The sequence below is a fragment of the Trichomycterus rosablanca genome, chromosome 18 (assembly GCF_030014385.1).
Source record: "Trichomycterus rosablanca isolate fTriRos1 chromosome 18, fTriRos1.hap1, whole genome shotgun sequence".
In the NCBI taxonomy this organism is placed as follows: domain Eukaryota; kingdom Metazoa; phylum Chordata; class Actinopteri; order Siluriformes; family Trichomycteridae; genus Trichomycterus; species Trichomycterus rosablanca.
In genome coordinates, this window is record NC_086005.1 from 9,210,411 (window position 1) to 9,233,136 (window position 22,726).

At 39.5% G+C, this 22,726-nt stretch overlaps 2 protein-coding genes across 2 annotated transcripts; both read right to left on the reverse strand.

Annotated features, from left to right (window-relative positions):
* Positions 1-626: 626 nt before the first annotated feature.
* On the reverse strand, positions 627-9,911 carry etf1b (eukaryotic translation termination factor 1b). The gene is made up of 11 exons (XM_063014351.1): positions 9,876-9,911; positions 9,259-9,367; positions 7,448-7,623; positions 6,755-6,894; positions 6,209-6,347; positions 5,937-6,127; positions 5,713-5,842; positions 4,438-4,611; positions 3,932-3,996; positions 2,778-2,925; positions 627-2,225 (listed from the first exon to the last, which is right to left on the reverse strand). The coding sequence occupies exons 2-11, from the start codon at positions 9,342-9,344 to the stop codon at positions 2,143-2,145; spliced, it is 1,332 nt and encodes a 443-aa protein (XP_062870421.1). The 5' UTR covers positions 9,345-9,367; positions 9,876-9,911; the 3' UTR covers positions 627-2,142.
* Positions 9,912-11,434: 1,523 nt separating this feature from the next.
* Positions 11,435-22,191, reverse strand: LOC134332903 (short transient receptor potential channel 7-like). Its single transcript, XM_063014737.1, has 12 exons — positions 22,016-22,191; positions 19,435-20,191; positions 17,396-17,578; positions 16,063-16,227; positions 15,657-15,873; positions 15,301-15,534; positions 13,255-13,519; positions 12,815-13,010; positions 12,510-12,728; positions 12,067-12,144; positions 11,684-11,759; positions 11,435-11,571 (listed from the first exon to the last, which is right to left on the reverse strand). The coding sequence occupies exons 1-12, from the start codon at positions 22,189-22,191 to the stop codon at positions 11,435-11,437; spliced, it is 2,703 nt and encodes a 900-aa protein (XP_062870807.1).
* Positions 22,192-22,726: the final 535 nt, after the last annotated feature.

Below are 22,726 nucleotides of genomic sequence, written 5' to 3' on the forward strand. Positions count from 1 at the left end.
TGCTCTAACTGCCCCTGTGAGTGAGTGAAAGTCTGTCACCCTATATTGGATTGGCACCTTGTTCAGGTGTATCTACCTCAGTGTTCTCTGGTCATTGTTAATAATCTATCAGCTACTACTAACCATTCATATAAAATATAGATTTTTTTTTAGGAAATCTGAAACTTTCACACACTGATGTGAAACTAACAATTTATAAAAAGTCTACAGTTGCAGCCATTGCTGCACATGGGTGAACCAGTTAAGCTGAGGGGCAATTACTTTTACACAAGAGTGATATGCAAGTTAAATAACTCTTTATATGTTTTTTATGCATTTTCATGTTTTACCTCGTTTTTGTCCTGGTCATGGTCACATCGAGTCTGGTCTCCATGGGTGCAATGCAGTAGCATATCCCTGAACTGAAAGGCTATCCACTGTGGGGCCTTGGCATAGCCCCAGACATAGCCATTCATGACTGAACAAGTTAGGACAGTATGGAAAAAATGCAATGTTGCTTACATTTAATTTGACTTTTATTTCAATGCGAACAGCATGAACCCAAGATATTTTCCATTCTGTCCCAACTTTTTTTATGATTTGGGGTTGTGTGTATATATAGAATTATTAACCAGACAAAAATGAGGAAATGTGCAAACAATAAGAGGGTTTAATATCAGTGACCTCACGTAACAAATGATTCATACAAAATATTGATGGATTGAGCATGAAGAAGAAAAAACAGCAAATATTTATTTGAATATAAAATATTCTTTTGAGTACGACTTTCTCTTAGACTACAGAGTTTCTAAGATTAGAATGACAATGCTGCAGCGAAGCCTACGTGTGGAATAGGACATTTTGCTGTATTTGTGATGTTTTCGGTATTTTTTGATGATGTTTGACAGTTATTAGAAATCTACCAAACATGCCATTAACTGTAATGAATGTTGCTGGCAGATTTAAAGGTTGGAATCTGATTAGTTTCATGGCAGGGCAGATGCAGGGATTTAACCCAACAAGAAAGTAAAGGTCCTTACGGAAAACAATTTCTACTAAACAAGAATGATTTCACATGTTGATGCATTTAAAAATGGGTCAGGATGCAATTTGTAACATAATACAAACTAACAATTGTAGAGACTGAACTCAGATCATCTACACTCAGATTGTGAATGTGTTTATCTCTGATGTATCATGGGGCAGCAGTTTTAAATCTTACACAATGATGACACTATCAGCTCAACATGAAGTGTGACAAGAAAACTGTCAGGGAAAAACAAAACAGCTTTGATAGTGTGTCACCCAGGTGTTCTCATTTTACTGTTATAACCTCTAGAACGTGTGTTAGAAACATACAACAGTATGTGCATTGCCTGTGTTGGACTAGTGTTGTGATTTATATACTTGGGTTGAATTAGTTTTCAGTCTAATTGTCATAATTCTGTACACTTTAGCACCACCTTCATGATCAGTGCCTCACAGGACTTTTCTAAGCATGGGTAAGTCACTAATCCAGCGGTCAGTTAACAGAATATCAAAATCTGATCGAAATACCGTAAGACATGAAAGAAAAATCTGAATTACTGTGAACTGTGCAGTAGCTTTCCACTCACACCACATTTCACCTTTTCAGGCACAAACAGTATGAGGAACATTTCCAAGGGTTAGTACATGGTGCACAGGCCAATAAAAATATCTGTCAGCATAAATTCAGCAGCACAGAGAGGCAAAGAGGTGATCCAGCTGTGTAATGGTCCTTTAGAGGCTCAGAGCGCCACCAGATTCATTCAGCTGTAAAGAAATGTGAGTCTAGATGCTGGACATGACGTGCAGATTTGATCCTGGGCATTTATATTTTATTTAAAACGTCATAAAGTCAGAAACTCTTAAAACAGCACAGCAGCAAGGAGTCTAGAAAAGGTGGGAAGAAAAAAATCTGACATCGTGTCCGTATGTTTGCTGTGACGGTAATGATGAGTTGGGAGCTGCATAACCTTGTCCAGTCAGGAAATAGTCACTGTGTTTAAGGTCAGGGATTCATATTCAAATACCATTTTTCTTCTCTGCATATAATTCATTTTCTCCACTCTTCCCCATCCTCCCCAGAGCAGTGGAGCAAATATGGTTTACGTTAAAAAATTCTCTGCCAGTCCAGACTACCTAGTAGTCATCTAAGTCAAAGATTTCATCGTCTTCTCCCTGATAGTCCATGCCCTGGAAGTCCACCCTGTAGCGCAGGATTCCTGCAAGATGAGCAGAGAAAGAGGAAGTGATTAAAAAGCTGTATGTTTTCAAATAAGCCCTAAACGGTTTCTGGTGGGATGTTTGAAGTTTATTCAAAAAGTGCATTTTTAGGAATAAAGGAAGCAGGGATTTACATTTGCAATCTGACTGGGAATTAGGAGAAGCAGCTTGGATTCACCCTGGTGTTTGAACCATTCCTGAATCATTTAGGCAATATGATTAGGGTGCTGTTACTTTAGAATATGGGAACATGATTATAAGAGGGTTTTAATTAAAGCATAAGATGCACCCGATCCTGTAAATTTAGTTATGTGAGTGTTGTATGATCATGCAAAGCAACCACTGGCACTGGATCTAATGTTTTCGACCCACTGCCCTAACCATTATGGGTCTCCAGTCGTACTTGGCAACTGGCAAACACTGTGGATCACAGCCATCTTTTGATTTCTCCAAACACTAATCTAATCAGATTTAGGAAATGCGATGACCAAGATTTCAAATAATTTCAAACAACTGTGTATTAAATGTCGAACGTCTTCATTAACTCGTACCACCAATCCCGCCGAAGCCCTTCACAAATTGCGAGCCCTCCTGACTCTTGTCGGTGACGATCTCCAGCGTGGCCCCAAATTTCTTGTAGCTGTTGGCAAACCACTCCAGCAGCGGCATGCTCTCTAGGAGTTCGTGCTCCTGCCCCGTCTGAACCACACAAACAACAGTATAACACAATACAATACAACCTTTTAGGATTAGTAATGTGAAACTGTTGCTATGGATACAATGCCAGAAAAATAGCATAAAAAATCAGAAATACAAGAGAACAATATTTGGGTGGTTTCACACTTGGTTGGATTGGATTACTCAGGTTGATTGACACAGACACAGTTTATCCAAACCCCGGCTCGATTGAGCAACAGTGACGTCACCTCGAATGTACTAAACAGTACAGAAGTTTTAGTAGTGGCCAAAAGGGCACTAATACCATGAAGTCACTTCTGACATGTGTGCTCTCATTTCCATTCTCCTGTTATAACAGTCTCATGCAAAACACCCCTATAATACTAAAGTACAAGACTCAGATTAGCAAATAGAAAAGGTTCTGAAAACATTTAGGCTTTATTAACCAGTAACAGATAAGCCTGGTATGTTTTATTTGAACACTGGCTTTATCAGCATCATAAGCATCATCTTCATATGCAAAAATACAGTTTATATGGTAACTCAACTCCAGTTATCCACTGATCACAGTGCACCCTTCTCTATTAGTAAAAAACCCAAACAAGGAAATAACATGACAAGTTTAGCCAATCGCATTATTCAAATTTCGATCATGGAAGCAGATTGCTTTCACCTACAGCAGCTTCACTTAAAATGAACCCCAGACCCTAATTTTCAGGCAACAAATAGATTAGATGAATAGACAGACACACAGACAGACAGATTAGACAGACAGCCAAGACAGACTGGGTAGATAGATTTACAGACAGACAGATTAGATAGACAGACAGATATACAGACAGATAGATTAGATAGACAGGCAGACAAGATAGACAGACAGACATATTAGATAAACAGACAAACAGACAGCCAGATAGACTAGAAAGACAGATAGACAGACATCATAGTGAGGGTTTTTCGTACCCACTTACTACACACGACACTGGCTCTGGATGTGGCTTTTCTTTCAGACAGACTGTTTACTCACCTCTTTGTCTGTGAAGTGAGATTTATCTTTCTCCTGCTCCGGTGTCAGATACAGCGTCTTCTCATCTGAAGGAAAAAGCAGCACACTTTAATTAAAACACACATGAAAGTGAACCCAATGATTTGGAAATTTACTCTGTCATGCAATACCTTCTTAGCAATACAAGAATGTTTCACATTTTTTCAATCTAAGACTTCACTAAAGCCACTGTACTTGAAAACATGTCCGCAAATTACACAAGAGCTTAACAATAACATTTCTCAACAAGCAATTTGTAGGTATTTTACCAACTACAGTTCTTAATATAATAAAAAGTCTCCAAGCACAGTGTTGCTGAAAGGGATGTAACAGTGGTCATCATGCTCGTGTCCCAACTTCTCAGAAAGCCAAATTAAAGTTTATGGGGTAAAAACATGAAATATTGTGATTGTGAACTGCTTTTAATTTAACACATGAAAGACAATGTACAAATCACTGCTTTTTTGGAATGAAGATTTTCCAGGTACCATTTTCAGGATTACTGCTTTCTGCACCGTGGCATCGTAGAACATAGCGCATAGTGTCCAGGTTCTCATATACAATGAGGATCTCTACAGCTCCCATTTCCAAAGCTTTCAGTGTGTCCTCCACTCCAAAACAGTACTTCCCAGTGTCCTGGCTGATCTCGTCAAAATAACGACCTGAAAACAGACACAGAATTGCAGCAATGCATCAGTACAATTTCCACATAAGATGAAGATGCTGCGATATATTGTTGGGAATGATGAGGATGGACAGGATTGGGAGCAGTTATTAGCATTATTATTAGTGCGATGGCACAGGTATGATGTGTTAGAGACTAATATACTACTTAGAACAGTGGTAGCTACACCAATCAGCCATAACATTAAAACCACCTCCTTGTTTCTACACTCACTGTCCATTTTATCAGCTCCACTTACCATATAGGAGCACTTTGTAGTTCTACAATTACTGACTGTAGTCCATCTGTTTCTCTGCATACTTTGTTAGCCCCCTGTCACCCTGTTCTTCAATGGTCAGGACCACCACAGAGCAGGTATTATTTAGGAGGTGGATCATTCTCAGCACTGCAGTGACACTGACATGGTGGTGATGTGTTAGTGTGTTTTGTGCTGGTATGAGTGGATAAGACACAGCAGCGCTGATGGAGTTTTTAAACACCTCACTGTCACTGCTGGACTGAGAATAGTCCACCAACCAAAAATATCCCGCCAACAGCACCCTGTGGTGACCACTAATGAAGGTCTAGAAGATGACCAACTCAAACAGCAGCAATAGATGAGCGATCGTCTCTGACTTTACATCTACAAGGTGAACCAACTAGGTAGGAGTGTCTTGAGTGGACACGGTATTTAAAAACTACAGCAGCACTGCTGTGTCTTAGCCACTCATACCAGCACAACACACTAACACACCACCACCATGTCAGTGTCACTGCAGTGCTGAGAATGATCCACCACCCAAACAATACCTACTCTGTAGTGGTCCTGTGGTGGTCCTGACCATTGAAGAACAGGGTGAAAGCAGGTTAAAAAAGTATGTAGGGAAACAGATGACCTACAGTCAGTAATTGTAGAACTACAAAGTGTTTCTCTATGGTAAGTGGAGCTGATAAAATGGACAGTGAGTATAGAAACAAGGAGGTGGTTTTAATGTTATGGCTGATTAGTGTATGTGCAAGCTCAACTCACACACATTCAGAGATTCTAACCCAAATATGAAAGTGTACACAGAAACACACACATTTATGGATCTCCTACCTATTAGTTTCTTCTCCTGAATGAACTTGACATTGGACAGCACCTCTGCAGACAGTTCTATGGCCTGATTGAAGCCGTTCTCTCCTCCATAAGAAATGTCCACCAGTTTGAGCACCTTGGCTTGTAACCTCTGTGTAGTGAAGCGGGGCAAATAAAATGTCAAAAAAGTGGAACATAAATAAGTGGAACATGCAGGATATAAAGAAAGCAAACAAGTAACACACCGGGTCAAACATGTCTGACTGACTGAGCTCAGTTTTGAAGTCAGCTGATCCAGCAAGAACCATCCCGGCTACGTTGACCTTATCGTTTGAGACAAAGAGCTGCACAGCCGTCTCCGCCACCTTCCTCACGTAGTTGTGCCTCTTCTCCATCCTCAAGCGGGCGAATCGCAGAGCGGACTGCCCTCCTCTTCCTAACAGAGGGAAAACAAACAGTAAGTATTCAGGCTTAAGCAGGTGATAACAATGAATAACATGAAGGAAACATGCTTTACCGTGCTTTTTGGGCAGATCTACTGTGAATTTGTGCAGCACCTCTCTCGTGTTGCCTTGCAGGGTTCCGAAGAGCGCTCCACTACCGTCGATCACGATGAAGCCGAATTTACTGTCGTCTGAAAGAAGCGCAGTGAGGGCCTGCAGTGGACAGGAGTAACGACTTTAGTTTGTACTGGAGTGATGAGTACTTAGTAACATGATTTTTGTGGCTTTAGCACAACACTAAAGTTAACTTCAACAACTTTTCAACAATATATTCATTTTACTCATGACTAGTTTTGTCTGTGTTCTTATTCTTAGCTGTAAGAGAGATCTTCAAGTGAATAAAAATAAGAAAAAAGAAAAAAAAACATACATCACTTAGAGCTATAAAATTCTATTTAACCCTAAAGCATTGTAGTGATAGTTTTGTAAACACAACTTATCCCAACGGTTCTGCTTTAACCTCACAGAGGAAGAAATTCTACTAAAGACATTTCAAGACATCCCATGCTGGAAAACATACCATTCATTCTTGTCACACATTCATCAGTTTCTCTTCCTACCTCCGTGTGGAATTTGTTGTCGCATAAATAAAGTGACGTGTTGATTGGCTTGAAAGGCTCAAAGTCGATGTTGACTTTCTTCTCTTTGCCCTCCTCTGTCACTATGGTCCCACAGTACACCACCAGTCCATTGGGGGGAACTGAAGAAGGTGCCAAACAAAAATGAATGATAAAAGACAAATATGGTATAAATATTAACACAACACGTACATGAGTGGCCAGGGGGGCAAGGGGGGGCCTGTGTTATTTCTCTGTAAAGAAATGGGAATCGAGGGCAGTCCGGTGGTTAAGCAGTCTAATATGTTAGTGCACAACCGTAGACAGTTTGAGCTCTAAAGATTGACTCACAACAATACTACCAGCTGGGTGCTGGACAGACACAGTTGGGCATGTCTGAGAGAGGGAAGGTTGGACATTTATACTCAATGCTGCCGCAACAAGAGCTAGCGCGACTCTCTTTAAGAATTCATCACTGCCTGGTGTAAAAAACAGCAGGCAACTTCGCACAGGTCAGACAGGGTAAGTGCTAGTCCAGGACCCTCCTTGGCCAGCATAGGAGTGGTGCAAACAGCAGATGAATTTTAACAAAGAACTGAAAATGACTAGAATACAAAAACACAATGGTATACAAAATCTATCACTGGTGCACCTTTACCCAGCACTAATTGCTGGCACACATTTTAACACACCCACCTTTATTATAGAGTTTAAGTCTCTGCTGGACAGAGGTGATGGCTCCCAGCACAGAAAGTCGATTTACTCTGCTCTTGATGTTCGAGGCTGTGCCGAACTCATCCGCCAGCATTTTAGCCACCCGCGAGATCTGGTCCTTCGGAGGGATGATGAGGGAGATCATACTTGTGCCATTCCTGCAAACCAAACAGGGTAGAGAAACTCTTACCAACTTCATGGGTGTTTAAAAAATGTACATTTCGTTTGTTGTAGCTATTTGTATCTAGCACACCTACAAAGAGCTTCTATAGTAAAGAAAGAAATTCACATTTATACACATCATGCTGTCTGATTTTGAATTTTGTAGAACCCAACAAAGAGGGGGGATTAGTTCTAACTATTAATGCCACTAATACACCCTTGTGCACATTCCACCTGGTTTTATTATAAATGGCTGTGCTATTGGATGGGAATACTTCACACATCAGGTAGCAATTATTTAACATGGTCTGGATGAATTTATGTTTAAAAGAAGGCAAAGGATGCTTTCGACCCACAAAGACTGATGTCAACTTTGAGATCTGTAATGGTATAAGCTGCCAGCTATTGGAAATTATCAGGTATAAGAATTGCTGTTCATGGTTTACATTTACATTTTTGGCATTTAGCAGACGCCTTTATCCAAAGCGACTTACAGTACTGTGACAGTATACAGTCTGAGCAATTGAGGGTTAAGGACCTTGCTCAAGAGTCCAACAGCAGCAACCTGGCAGTGGTGGGGCTTGAACCATCGAACTTCTGATTACTAGTCCAGTACCTTAACCGCTAGGCTACAACTGCCCTTGGTTGGTTCTATAACAGCCATCATTACAATGTGAGGTACTTTCATGGGATCAAGTGCACCATATGGCACAAACACTCTTTCTAAACACTCTTTGCTAAAATTGTTGAAGAGTGCTATGATGAACAACAGGGTGATGTCATGTTACAATCCATGCCTTCTGCAATCACCTGATAAAAGACTATGGATTAAATGCTTGGCTAGAAAGCCAAAAACTTATCAACGCTGACCCACCCTAAAGCGCTTCTTAAACCCTGTTCTGTACCTCATATCTCTTGAGCTAAAAGTCTGGCCTGTCTTGGTCCACCTATTAAGACTCAAGGAAAACAGGTATCAATGCTTTTCTCTGTACGAGCACCCAACATGGTAATTATCTAGCTGTCTTTAAAAGATGGTTTTCTTAGTACTTATTAGACTAAGTAGAAGTTTAATAAGTTAGAACTTTAGTGTGATGCTCAGGATAAGAGTGTCTTCTAAATGCTGACATAAATATAAATGTCAATGAAAACATAAATATTTACCCTCCTCATGGACACAACTGTCTACTTTAAGAAGCTCCAACATGCCACCATAACCCATTCAGATATTCAGAATGATAAAAGCTGCTCTGGAGTTAAAAGCTGGTATTTACTAATTATTTTGGGTTTACACCACTTGTATAACACAGACAATACACATAACATATTAATGATATATTAATGATTAAATGAGGTCTCTTATTTTTGCATCAGTTTCTTCAGCCCAACCTTCTGGTTTTTATATTTGCTTTAAGACTTATAAGCTGGTAGAGTGAATGAGAGCAGAAATGATGTGAGTGTATAATGTGTGAGTATGGAGGCCCTTTACCATGATCCACACCATGTTCACCAGCTGTTAGCACATTACCAGCATGTGGCCGCATTGATTCCACTCAAACCATCAGCAGATCTATTAGCTGTCAGTGAAACCCTCTAATCTGGGATATTAATAATAAACGAATATTTCTGCTCACCCTCTGGCTGCTTCCAGACTTTTAATCAACTTCTTAATCTTCCAGATTTCCACATTCCTGTCCGCCGCGCTGGGGTCGTCCGCCATCTTTACCCCTCTTCTAACAGGATCTGGAAGCGGTGGGAAGAAAAGAGCAGTTCTGTTAACGTATTTTCTTTTTTCCACACCTCTATTCAGTGAAAGACCCGCTCGCACTGGTTGGGCAGTGAGTAGTAGTCACGTGTCTCTGCTTCGGCCAATTGTAACATTGAAGTTGTGGAAAACAGGTGTGAAAGATATTTTTATTTAATGCCCGTTTTACAAGTACAAACTTTCTTAAAAGATTACATTTAATTTAAGTATGCTGTAAATATTCAAATTATAGCAGCAGTCTTTTATGTTTCTATTTAAAAACTAATTCACACAAAAATATTTTCCCTCAATCAGTGTAAATGTTTAAATAAACCGACAGAAATCAGATAGTACACATTTCTACACAATACATTTTAAACGCTGAAAGAAGATCAACTTTATTATAGTATGCAATACCACTATAAACAGGTGTATTGTTAACCTCCTAAAATAGTATCTGGTCCATTTTAATCCACCATCAGCCTTTACTGATATTTTGTTTCTTACATTAAAAATGATGCTGACTCTACAGATGTGGCTATGTCGGAAAAGGGGTGAGAAAAACACAGTTCATCATAATTTTACACACCGCATTTCCGGTCATAAGTCGTCATAAGTTTACCCACGTAACATTTCCCGCGTTCTAATTGGTCAGTAAGTGTTAGTCATGTTTACTCATTAGCCAATAGCAATGTTGTAAATGTGGAAATGTTGGGAAAAACACAACTTAAATCCCCACCGCTTTTCGAAAACAAAATTCATTATTTGCACAACTCAACCGGGGGAAGTCAGCGTCTGAAGACAGGTGGGAAAAGTATGGCACTATTAACTTAATTCATTGTTCATACCACTTCCTGAACGTACTTTACGCCCTCAACGGGCATCTATGTTCTGATTGGTCTGAGATTGCTAGTTACGTGACTACAATACGAGCTAGGCAATGAATGAAGTGAGGGCGTGTCTTACTGAGTAGCAGTGGGTAAGAAAAAACATGAAAGCTAGATTTACTCAAGAGTTTCAGTCAAATTCGTCCCTTGATTGTCAGCTCAAATTTATGGTAGACAGTCTCTTAAAATGAGAGTTAAACTTACTATAACATTGTTAACATGAGTCGCTAAACATTGTAAAAACACTCACAGGTCGACACGCTCCTGATTGGCGTAGAGCGTCACTGAGGGTTATGTGAAATGGTGTTGGAACTACCACACACACGCACAACACTCACACCCAGACATTACTACAAAATTCAAAGTGTACATACACTTGTATTTTCTGTAAATGACCCTTCCACGTTTGTGTTTTTTTCCATGTGTGTGTTTCTAGCTGGACAAAATATGCTGGTTCGAATATAATTTGGTGTTAAAAGTTCTATAAATCCATTTAATTCTGTACCATGGCCTTTTGATTTCTAACTAGTGATTATGAATGGCCAGAGTTGGTCATTTTACTGTGTCTATAAAAGCAAAATTTAGTGGTTCTTTTAAAAAGTCTTAAAAAAAGACAACCCAAAACATCCAAAGTAGTTTTACAGTGTCAATATATGTGTGTAAATACCAAAGTACCAAAAGACCAAAAAAGCAAGCTAGCAATGTTAAAAACAAGATTTGAGCCTGAAATAATTACAATACAAAAAGAAACACAGACCAATGAAATAACAGATTTAATATTAAGTTAATATAAGTTATATAATAATAAGTTTATATTAACAAGAACAAAGTAGACAAACTTTCTATATGAATGTATTTATACGTTAAAAGTACAATCTTGGTTTGTTTATTTTTACTTTAATTTTAGGGTTATATTAACATCTGTTAATATAATTACATAATACAGATAAATCTATTAGCTACATATTGGTATAACTTTGTAATAATTTACCTTTTTTTATGTCTGATTAAATACTAGAATCACACAAATTCAACTGTATACTTCTAGAAAAATATATATAACACTTTTATCATCTTTAAAAATGCAATTAGCATAAACTGTGATCTTCATATATCTTTTTTAATGGTTTTAGTCAAAAGTTCTTCAGCGCATCTTGCTTGAAAGTTCCCCAGGGTTTCTTATTTCTTGGGTAGTTTACTTAGTCTGTCTCCTAGTTGCTGGATAAGATCCTCCAGTTCTGCTGTAACCTGAGATTTTTCCTCCAAAAGCTCATACCGTAGGCTGGAGATGTCCTGCTTTATCTCCTTTAGCTCACCTGAAGAAATACACACACACATAAATGCACAAACACTTTATTTGTGGGCAAAACCAGGTGATTCTGAACAAAATGCATAATGGTTTGAAACCAGAAATATTTGCTTGCTTACCCTCATTGACCTCATCGTTTTCACTGTCAGCCTGGGCCTTCAGAACGTATCTCTTGATGAGGCGCTTCATCAGCTTCTGTGTTAGAGAAAACACTGACTGTCACTTTATGTGAAAAGAAATGTGTATGGTTGAATGTAATGCAAGAACCACTAATAAACAGGTCTGCCATGAATTAGAAGCAGATTGAACATGAATGACACAATAACCCTCAACCTTTACCACTGAGACGCAAGGTGAGCTAGTGTATTAGACTGCTGCGCCACCCATGCACCCCATATTTAACATTTTCCTCAACAGCTGTTAGGGGCATGTTGTAGGTTGTGCCATGTTTTTAAATATACATAAAGTTATTGTTTATAATGAATTAAAATAAGGTTGTTACCTGGTATCTGGTTGGATGTTTGAAATGATTTCTCACTGTGTACACATCATTGGTCCGGCAAGGTCGATACCTATGGAGCTGAAATAAAGAACAATTCACAATAGTACAATCAATGTATGTCTTAAAACAGGCTGGCAACAATAACAAAAACTTGGAAAAAAGGGTGCAATATGTACATTTGCTTGTAATTGAGGTGGTTTCCAAAAGTATATGTATTTTGTATCTTTTGTAGGCATATTTTGTTTAAGAAAATAAATGTAGCATTCATTTCAATTAGTTCTATAAAAGAAGGTATAGAGTCAGGCCTCATGGACAATACTCACACCATTAGAGAAAGGTACACCACATTCTCATTCCTAATCAAGGCACAAATATGTACCAATTTCAGTGCCACCCCAGTCACAAGAAAATGTACACTTATTTATAAGAGTAAAAATGTCAACCTTTGACTGAAAGTTTGAGATGTCTGTGTCTTGCTGACTACCATGACGACTTTTGGCTTTGCATAGCCTGACAAGGCAAGATCTGGTACGTAGCACCATGTAATAGAAGGATTTGGGGCTGGGAACAAGATTAAAGGGAGGAGGCAAAGTCCTGCCTTCATCAAAGTAGGAGAGCCAGAGCTTAGCACGGGCAAACTTCCACTCAACATCTGCATCTTCCTGTTCAGAAAACAATCAGAAGATTAAAAGATTAATGAAAAAAAGCATAAAAACAATAAAACAAGTCTCTCAGCGGTTGAAATCACCTCAATCTCCTGGTAGGAATGGTTCATCATGGCAATCAGCATGTTGAGCAGGACAATCACCATTGTAACATTATAGACGCCGTACAGGACGTATCCAATGTTCTCTATGAACTTATGATCGTACTTTAATACCACAGAGATCACTTCGCTCAAACCAAAGATGGACCAGAACAAGGTCTTGAAGCTTTCTTCCACTCTGTTAAGTACACATATTTACATTTGCATGTATGCATTAGAGAGACAGTTTTATCCAAAGCAATACAGTTGAGACAGGTTACAATCTAAGCAACTGGGTTAAGGGCCTCTGAGCTACCCTAGCTAAAGAGTCCAGAAACCCAGTATATCCTGTTTACTAGACAGACACTATGTCAGCTAAGCCTCAGAACTACTTAATATTTACTGTGGTAAGTGGTGTTTTGACCAGAGATCTTCAGACTTACGTGGTGAATGCAGCATTATACTTGGCACCCAGGTAGTACGAGTACAGATTGAACATGCCGATCATGAAGGCGAGGAAAACCATGATGAATATGACCATGAACTTAAAAATGTCCTTCACAGTGCGACCCAGAGAAATCTGTAATGGTCCAAAACTCTCATTTGCTGGCAGGATGTAGGCAATTCTGGAGAAACTCAGGACTATAGCAATAGAGTAGAGACCCTCAGAGATGAGCTGGGGGTCGGAGGGAAGCCATCGGTTCCTTGCTGAGAAACATAACATTGATCTTTATTAAATTACTTCAGCCAACTAAAAACTGATGCCTTAGTATTTCATTTTAGTTATTGGTATAGCAGCAAATGAAAATCTGAAATACTGTGTTGATGTTCATGGGATATGTTGCATGGAATATGCATAATTACCATTCAACTAATCTCCTTCAGTAACCACTTCATTTTGATAAGAGTGGCAGGTAAGTACCCAAGTGGGAATACGCCCTGGACAGAGTGCCACTCCATTGTAAGTTATTACACACGTACACAGTCATATATGAGACCATTTTAAATAGCCATACCAATTATTGGCATGCTTTTATGGGAGGAAATGGAAAGAAACCGAAGTAAATCCAGGCAATAACATTGACCAAAGGGGGGCTGTGCTCACTGGGTTAGGAGTCTGTACAGCTGTGTTATATTAGATTGTCTTATTCACCCATTTAAAATCAAACATCTTCCATAAAAGACATTGTCCCAAACATAAAAAAAACAATCTAAATCTTTTCAATTACAGTTTTGGGAATAGGCTTACCATTTAGTTCTCTTTGAGGTGTTTTAAAGCACTGGTCTCCTTTTTTGCATTATTTCTCATGGGTAACACCACAGCAATGACCTCTACTGCAAGTCCTAGTGTTCATATGTTTATGAATGTAGCTGCCAATTCCATTAAACATTCATTATTTTGACTGGCAGGCATTGTTTACCAGCACACACAAGTGTGTTAAACACGATCAGCCATAACATTAAAACCACCTCCTTGTTTCTACACACAGTCCATGTTATCAGCTCCACTTACCATATAGAAGCACTTTGTAGTTCTACAATTACTGACTGTAGTCCATCTGTTTCTTTGCATGCTTTGTTAGCCCCCTTTCATGCTGTTCTTCAATGGTCAGGACCCCCACAGGACCACTACAGAGTAGCTGGTGGATCATTCTCAGCACTGCAGTAACACTTACATGGTGGTGGTGGTGTGTTAGTGTGTGTTGTGCTGGTATGAGTGGATAAGACACAGCAGTGCTGATGGAGTTTTTAAACACCTCATGGAGAATAGTTCACTAACCAAAAATATATCCAGCCAACAGTACTCTGTGGGCAGCGTCCTGTGACCACTGATGAAGGTCTAGCAGATGACCAACTCAAACAGCAGCAATAGATGAGCGATCGTCTCTGACTTTACATCTACAAGGTGGACCAACTAGGTAGAAGTGTCTTATAGAGTGGACAGTGAGTGGACATAGTATTTAAAAACTCCAGCAGCGCTGCTGTGTCTGATCCACTCATACCAGCACAACACACACTAACACACCACCACCATGTCAGTGTCACTGTAGTGCTGAGAATGATCCACCACCTAAATAATGCCTGCTTTGTGGTGGTCCTGTAGGGGTCCTGACCATTGAACAACAGGGTGAAAGCAGGCTAATAAAGTATGTAAAGAAATAGATGGACTACAGTCAGTAATTGTAGAACCATTGCTCCTATATGGTAAGTGGAGCTGATAAAATGGACAGAAAGTGTAAAAACAAGGAGGTGGTTTTAATGTTATGGCTGATCATTGTATGTGTAAGTATACTATTTCTATTGGATTAATTACATTATACTATTAAGTATGCTACAGTGCAGTTTATAAAGCTGCTGCTTTTTAGGTTCTGACTTCAGGAGTCAAATGAATAAAAATAAAATAAAATCATTCAAATAGACTTCAAATTTTGTCAGAGACACCGTCTGGCCCCCTGAGACTATTATTAGATTAGTACATTAACACTCACCGTAAGTGAAGTATGCCACCTCCGCAGGCAGTGAAGCATTATTCAGGTCCGAGCTGGTCACATGAAGGTCTACATACAGCTGTGCATGAGAGGCTTGTAGAAATGCCATGAGACGAGCCATGAATGATGCCACAAAGATGGACAGCATACCAAAATCAAGGATGTTCCAGAGGTGCATTACATATTCATGTAACCCATCTTTCCAAATCTTTTTACACTCAGACCAGATCATTCCTAAACACAGTGAAATACAAGCCACGTTTATTTCACTTCTCAAACTCTCTAATGACAGTGTGGCTTCTCACAGTGTGATTCCAAACTAGAACTCTTACTGTAATTACTTGAACTATACTGACCAAGCACCCATTTCATAATCAGCATCTCGGTCCATGAGAACTGGGTGGTTTTGACCCTGAAGACTTGGCGAGGGTGATCAGTGATTGTTTCATTTGGCAGGTTTTTGACTCCTAAGAAGCGATCTGAGGCATTAAGCACCAGCAAAATCAAGAAAAGGGTGAAGGAGACTGCATGGGCAACAAACTTCATGAATGGACTCCGAAGAACCTGACCCAGCTGGTAAAAAGAAACAATAAATGAAAAACAAAATGAATCCCATTTATTTTTATATCTTCAGTAGTTGCTTTATTGTAATTAGGGCCATGGTGGGTCTGGTGCCACCTTGAAACACAGGGTAGAAACTATAAACAAGGCATCATTTCATCGCAGACAGTTTTTATTCAATCGGATTGTGTTTGATGGTACCTTGCTGAATGGCATGATCCAGTATGCAATAGACAGGAAGGGTAGACCCACCATCACACCCAGCACTGTTAAACACTTAACTCCAATAGACTGCTGCCTCAATCTTGATAGATCCTCATACCACAGCGTCAACAGCTGCTGCTGGCAATTCGGATGAGCCACAAACTGCACAGAAAACTTAAATGAATCTAATAAACATTACACACAGTTAAAAACCTGCACATACTTGAAACATACGTACAGCAGTTCTGAGATTATGAGTTCTGCATTTGATTTTTTTGTCTTTCCAATAAACATTTCATTCTTTTTCATGTATTTATTTAACATTTTTTAGATACATGCCTGGTTAAAAATCTACATAAAGCAACTTTGCTAAATGCCGTAAATGTAAGTAAATAATCAGACACCTTTATTCAAAGTGACTTACATTACAGTTACAGTATACAGTCTGAGCAATTTAGGGTTAAGGGCCTTGCTCAAGGGCCCAACAGCAGCAACCTAGCTGTAGTAGGGCTTGAACCGGCAACCTTCTGAATACTAGTCCAGTACCTTAACCACTAGGCTACGGCTTGCCCACACATTTACTTGAACGTGTACAAAGTTCTTTATTTGTATGTGGCATGGCCCCTTAAATCATTGTTAGTAAAAATTATTGACTAGAGATGGTGAGTTATCTTCGTCTGTATTAAAGGGACAAAATGGGAAGGTCTGAGAAGTAATTTGTCCAAATGAGCAGCCAGGAACTGGAAGCTGCTGGATGCTGGACAACCACATAGGTGAACTGTCTCAGCAGTACCTTCAGTCAAGCTTTAAGGTCCTGATTGGAGCAGGTGCTTCTTTCTTGTGCAGTATCCATGTATAGCTTGCTTTTAGTTATTATTTTAGCATCTCTGAAGAAAAATGATCAGTGAATATTAATAGATTAGCTTTATTAGATTTATCAACCACAAAATAATGTATTAGTTACTATCTGTCTGTCTGTCTGTCTGTCTATCTATCTATCTAATCATTTTTTTGCCAACTGGTGCCAACTGGTAAATATTTTATTATTTACTCAAAAGTGATTTTGTTTGAGTACATCAGCAGCAGCTCAGATTTAAAAGTAATTGTGCTGAAGAATCAGGTATTGAAATAATTGTTTGTGTATTTGTTAAATATTTAAAATGGTAAATTAATATGAATGAATAACATGTTTTAGATTAAATTGGTATAAATAATTAGAAATTGGTAAATAAACACAATATCACTCTAAATTAGATATTTGTATTTATTATTATTATTTTAGTACCTAGCCATCACTATATATGACTATATATAGGTTTATATATATTACCTTTTTGACCTCGTATTTGATGGCCAGTTTAACACGGCTGAGGCAGGGTCTGTTGTGGTCACTTAGAGGGTTTTGGTCCACGTCACCATTCAGAATGGCCTCAACTTCCTCTGTGTTTCGACACAGATCCAGCACCCCTACCACAAAGTCCTTACACTGCATGGAAAGCTTTCTGTAGTCGTTCTAGAACAAATTCAAAAATGTAAAACTTATAAAATTCTGACTGTTAGAAATCAGTCCACATATGATTGTAAACTGTATTAGGCTACACATGAAGCAAAAGTTAAAAAAAACGTGTCCCAGTATATATTGTGATTATGGCCTTGTGCAACCTTAGCCTTTCATTTTAAGAACTGCAATCTCTTTTCAGTTTGAATTAACTTCTCCTGGATAGCAGAGGTGGGGGTGGGTGGTTTGTACCGATGAGATTACTGAATGCTTGATTGTCTCATCACACCATAAACCTTTATTTATATGAATACACGACGATGCGTTGTTGTCCATATGTGACCAAACCTTTTTTAAATGAATCTGAAATGATCTTGGTCTGGAAATATTTAAATTCAGTCTGTCCTTTAAAATTCCATTAAGCCTCCCTGGGATACCAGAATCACCCCTGAATTATTTAATAACATAATTAAAGAAAGACCTTTGCCAAAATAGCAGGCTGGAATGTATAATCAAGCATTGGAAGCTCTCGTGATGACTAATCTGGAGCCCATACATGTATTTCTACCATAAAGAGAACTAAAAACTGGTGATCGTGGTAAAACAAGCATGTAATCTTATTTTAATGATGTAAAAAAAAACAATCTAGCCTAACTGAATTGAATCTAACCTTAGATTAAGGTTAAAAGTTCACATACAATTGTAGAGGTATTGTATACATTTATATGTTTACTGTGGGATTTATGAAAATATGACAAAATCATCAGACCTAATATTTCGGCTGGTTTTCTGGTACAGACAGTTATTAATAAATCCCACAAATTCTCAAAGGAATTGAGTTAAATACTTTAAGCTGATCATTTCAAAAGCCAGTTATGAAGTGTTATGGCTCATCACTCTGTTGGAACAGCCAGATTTTTGTGGGTCGTCCCAATACTTTTGTCCATATGGAATACATGACAGTAGGTACAGTTCTGGTTGGGTTTTCATGCCTTACCTGTTTCCTCCAAATATTCTTTTATTTATTGTAGCCAAATACACTGATCAACCATAACATTAAAACCACATCCTTGTTTCTACACTCACTGTCCATTTTATCAGCTCCACTTACCATATACAATTACTGACTGTAGTCCATCTGTTTCTCTGCATGCTTTTTTAACCTGATTTCACCCTGTTCTTCAATGGTCAGGACCCCCACAGGACCACTACAGAGCAGGTATTATTTAGGTGGTGGATCATTCTCAGCACTGCAGTGACACTGACATGGTGGTGGTGTGTTAGTGTGTGTTGTGCTGGTATTAGTGGATCAGACACAGCAGCGCTGCTGGAGTTTTTAAATACCGTGTCCTCTCACTGTCCACTCTATTAGACACACCAACACCTAGTTGGTCCACTTTGTAGATGTAAAGTCGGAGACGATCGCTCATGTATTGCTGCTGTTTGAGTTAGTCATCTTCTAGACCATCAGTGGTCACAGGACGCTGCCTACGGGGCACTGTTGGCTGGATATTTTTGGTTGGTGGACTATTCTCAGTCCAGCAGTGACAGTGAGGACAGCACGTAGTGGTCCTAGGAGAGTCCTGACCATTGAAGAACAGCATGAAAGGGGGCAAACAAAGCATGCAGAGAAACAGATGTACTACAGTCAGTAATTGTAGAACCACAAAGTGCTTCTATATGGTAAGTGGAGCTGATAAATGTTATAATGTTATGGCTGATCAGTGTAACCACAATTTTGCATCATCTGAGCATAAATCTCTTCCAGAGAACACACAGAGAGAGCACTCATATTTAGTAAGACAACTAAAATTATTTGGCTCTTGTAATGGAATGTGAGTACATTTTTACACTGGTGTTCATTCTCTCACCTTAAATTCAGTTTCGACATTTGCGAGTTGGGCAAGCTCGTTGCTCAACTCCAGCGCCATCAGAACTGGATCTTCACTGGACAGCGAGAGGTAAGCGGCACTTGCTAGACCTTTGTAAGCATTCATGCGTGATCGTGAGTGGCTGAATGAGTCCTGCTTCTGCTTCTCTGAACACTCAGTGCACTTGCAGAAGTGATCATGAGGCTTCTCGATGAGGGCACCTTTACCCAGCAGGGTGTGTATGATCTCGTATTCTTGGCACTGGGCAGCCAGGATGATGGGTGTCACGTCGCTGGAGAAACGTGTCCCGTCTTCATCATAGGCAAAGAAGTCATCATTTTTATCTTTCTGGTCCTGCTCCAGGGCAGTCGAGGCAAAGCGGAGGCCTCCTTCAAAAGCTGGATGTGCCAGGATGGCCTCTACGATGCGCACGTAACCTTTACTGATGGCCAGGAGCAGGGCATCACCCACCCGTGCCAGTCCTTCTCTCTTGAGTAGCAACTCGGTTACCTCTAGGTGCTCGTTAGCTACTGCAAGCTGCAGGGCATTCTGGCCCATGTAGTCCATACAGTTTACATTAAGGGTCTCAGACTCTTCCAGCATCTTTCGGACGACTGGAATGTTTCCATACTCAGCCGCATCCAGAAACCGTTCCTCCTCGACTGTGAGACTGGTATCTCGCTCACTGAACATGTACGCTGGGCCCCTGCGAGCCTTTTCCCTCAGAGTCGTGTGCCTGCGCTGCATGGCTTCGAACCTATACACAAACAGGGTGAAATGTCATAAATGCAAGTTTGAATAACACAATGCATATAAAATAAGGCCAACCCTTTTTTCTGCATTAAATCCAATGGAATGCAAAAACTAGCTAATAGTAAATCTATAAATTAGGTTGCTGGTTAGGGTGTCCCAGACTACCCCTGTCATTTAACTGACCAACCTGAGAATGTTTCTTTCCAAGTGTGTTAAATATCTGTTTTATATTTTGGAGCAACTATCAACATACCTAATGTGATCTAATTACTGGTAAAAACAACTTGTTTATAAAAGAGACTGACAGATCTGACGTTTATCTATCTTACAATTGTGACTTTACACAATCCAAGCAATTAAGGACTAAGGGCCTTGCTCAAGGGCCCAAGATCAACAACCAGGCATATGTGGGACCAATGGTGACAGAGTTTTTAAACACCTCACTGTCACTGCTGGACTGAGAATAGTCCACCAACCAAAAATATATCCAGCCAACAGTGCCCGGTGGGTAGCGTCCTGTGACCACTGATGAAGGTCTAGAAGATGACCAACTCAAACAGCAGCAATAGATGAGTGATCGTCTCTGACTTTACATCTACAAGGTGGACCAACTAGGTAGGAGTGTCTAATAGAGTGGACAGTGAGTGGACACGGTATTTAAAAACTCCAGCAGCGCTGCTGTGTCTGATCCACGACACACACTAACACACCACCACCATGTCAGTGTCACTTTGAAGCAACTATTAAGGTCCCTAATGTGATCTTATTACTGGTAAAAACAATTTGTTTATTAAAGAGATCAGAGGAAACTGGCCAGACTGACAGATCTCACATTTACGGTAGTTAGCAGCCATGTTTATCTGAATTGACTTGCAATTGTAATTCAAGCAATTAAGGACTAAGGGCCTTGCTCAAGAGCCCAAGAGCAACAACCAGGCAGATGTGGGGCTTAGACCATGAATCTTCTAATTACTAGTCCAATACTCTAACCAGTACTAGAAGTGTCCAAAATGTCACTTTGTTTTTAACCCTTTAAAGCCTGAACCACCAGAACATTGCCCAAAAACCTTTTTTGACCTTAAATTAAATAAGAGTTTGCATATTTAAGTTTTGTTTTGTATCATATTTGATCTTTCAATAAAATGGGTTAACCAGGGGCAGAAGATAAGGATCAAATTGTACACATCAAGTTTTTCAGGAAAACAATATACATACTGATAATGTAGAGGTCTCAAAAACTCATGTATCAAATATGATACACTTGGCGTTATAGGGTTAAAAACACTTTTACATTGTGTGATTCATACACGTTTATTCATAAATTGTTAACACCCTGGACTAGACGCAAATCCATCACAGGTCACCACTTATTTACACATTTTCTGAAATACTGGCTCATTCACTCCAACAAAAATGACATTTTTCATGTTTTTGGGAGTTGGATAGAAACCTGGACATTAGAAGAAAACTCAGTTGGATATTGGGAGAACACACCAAACTATCCAAAGTGACTTACAATTGTGACCTTAGACAATCCAAGCAATTAAAGACTAAGGACCTTTCAATTACTGGTCCAGTACCTTAACCAGTACTAGAAGTGTCCAAAATGTGGAGATTAGGAAAACACACCAAACTCCTTACAAACAGTGACATGAGGCAAGGATCGAACCAAGATCAAACAAAGTTTCAATAGCAAAAGTTTGATGCTGGTATAAAAACAAAAGTTATGACGTAGTTTCCTGTTTATATAATTCTAGCAAGTTTACTTTTGTAATGAAGTACCCATAACAAACCTCCTGTATATACAGAACATTAATATTCTACTCACGTGTGATGGGAGTCCTGATAAAGTGGGTGATGATGAAAATGTGAATGCGGGTGATCGTCTTTCTGGTCGAACCCGCCGCACGCGCACTCCGCAGGCAGTGCACTCACCGGGAGCGCGTGCAGTAGCAGCATCTCAGGTCTGTCGCGCGCCGGCTGCAGCTCCGCCACGCGCATCATCGTTTCCGACCCCAAACAGCGCGGGGTGAAGCGTGGGGGGAAGCAGGTCTGACTGAGTGCAGTACAGGTGTTTGGTCCTGGTTTAAACCGAACTGTAACTCAATAATACTCACGTTCTACTAATCAACCAATCAAAGAGCTGCAATCACATCCAACCGAACCGATCATTTAAAATACAGGTCAAATATTCAGTTCTACTACAAAATAAATATGATAAAATATGGGTTTAAATCAACGTTCATTCTAATATGAATAAACAAATAAACTGTTTTAGGTGCAGAGCTCAAAACAAGACTGTAATAATAATATTTACTGTGGGGACATACCCCCCCCCCACACACACACACACACCCACCCCCCCCACACACACACACACCCACCCACCCAAACAATATTCAGACACGCTCAAACTGTCTCCCTCTCCCCCAATATACTGATGTAAACATTATAAATAAACTTTTTGGAATCCGCCAGTGTTCCCATCAGTTGGTCCCCCCAATATTCAGTTGATGACTATGACCTTATTGGTCCAAAT

Coding starts and splice junctions, on each gene's coding strand:
- etf1b (XM_063014351.1), bottom strand. CDS start 9,344: ATGGCGGACGACCCCAGCGCGGCGGACAGGAATGTGGAAATCTGGAAG. Junction 6,128..6,208: donor AGATCTGCCCAAAAAGCACG/GTAAAGCATGTT, acceptor TCCCTCTGTTAG/GAAGAGGAGGGCAGTCCGCT. Junction 3,997..4,437: donor AAGCAGTAATCCTGAAAATG/GTACCTGGAAAA, acceptor TTTTTCCTTCAG/ATGAGAAGACGCTGTATCTG.
- LOC134332903 (XM_063014737.1), bottom strand. CDS start 22,191: ATGATGCGCGTGGCGGAGCTGCAGCCGGCGCGCGACAGACCTGAGATG. Junction 20,192..22,015: donor TATCAGGACTCCCATCACAC/GTGAGTAGAATA, acceptor GTTTGTGTATAG/GTTCGAAGCCATGCAGCGCA. Junction 12,729..12,814: donor ATTCCTACCAGGAGATTGAG/GTGATTTCAACC, acceptor TTTTCTGAACAG/GAAGATGCAGATGTTGAGTG.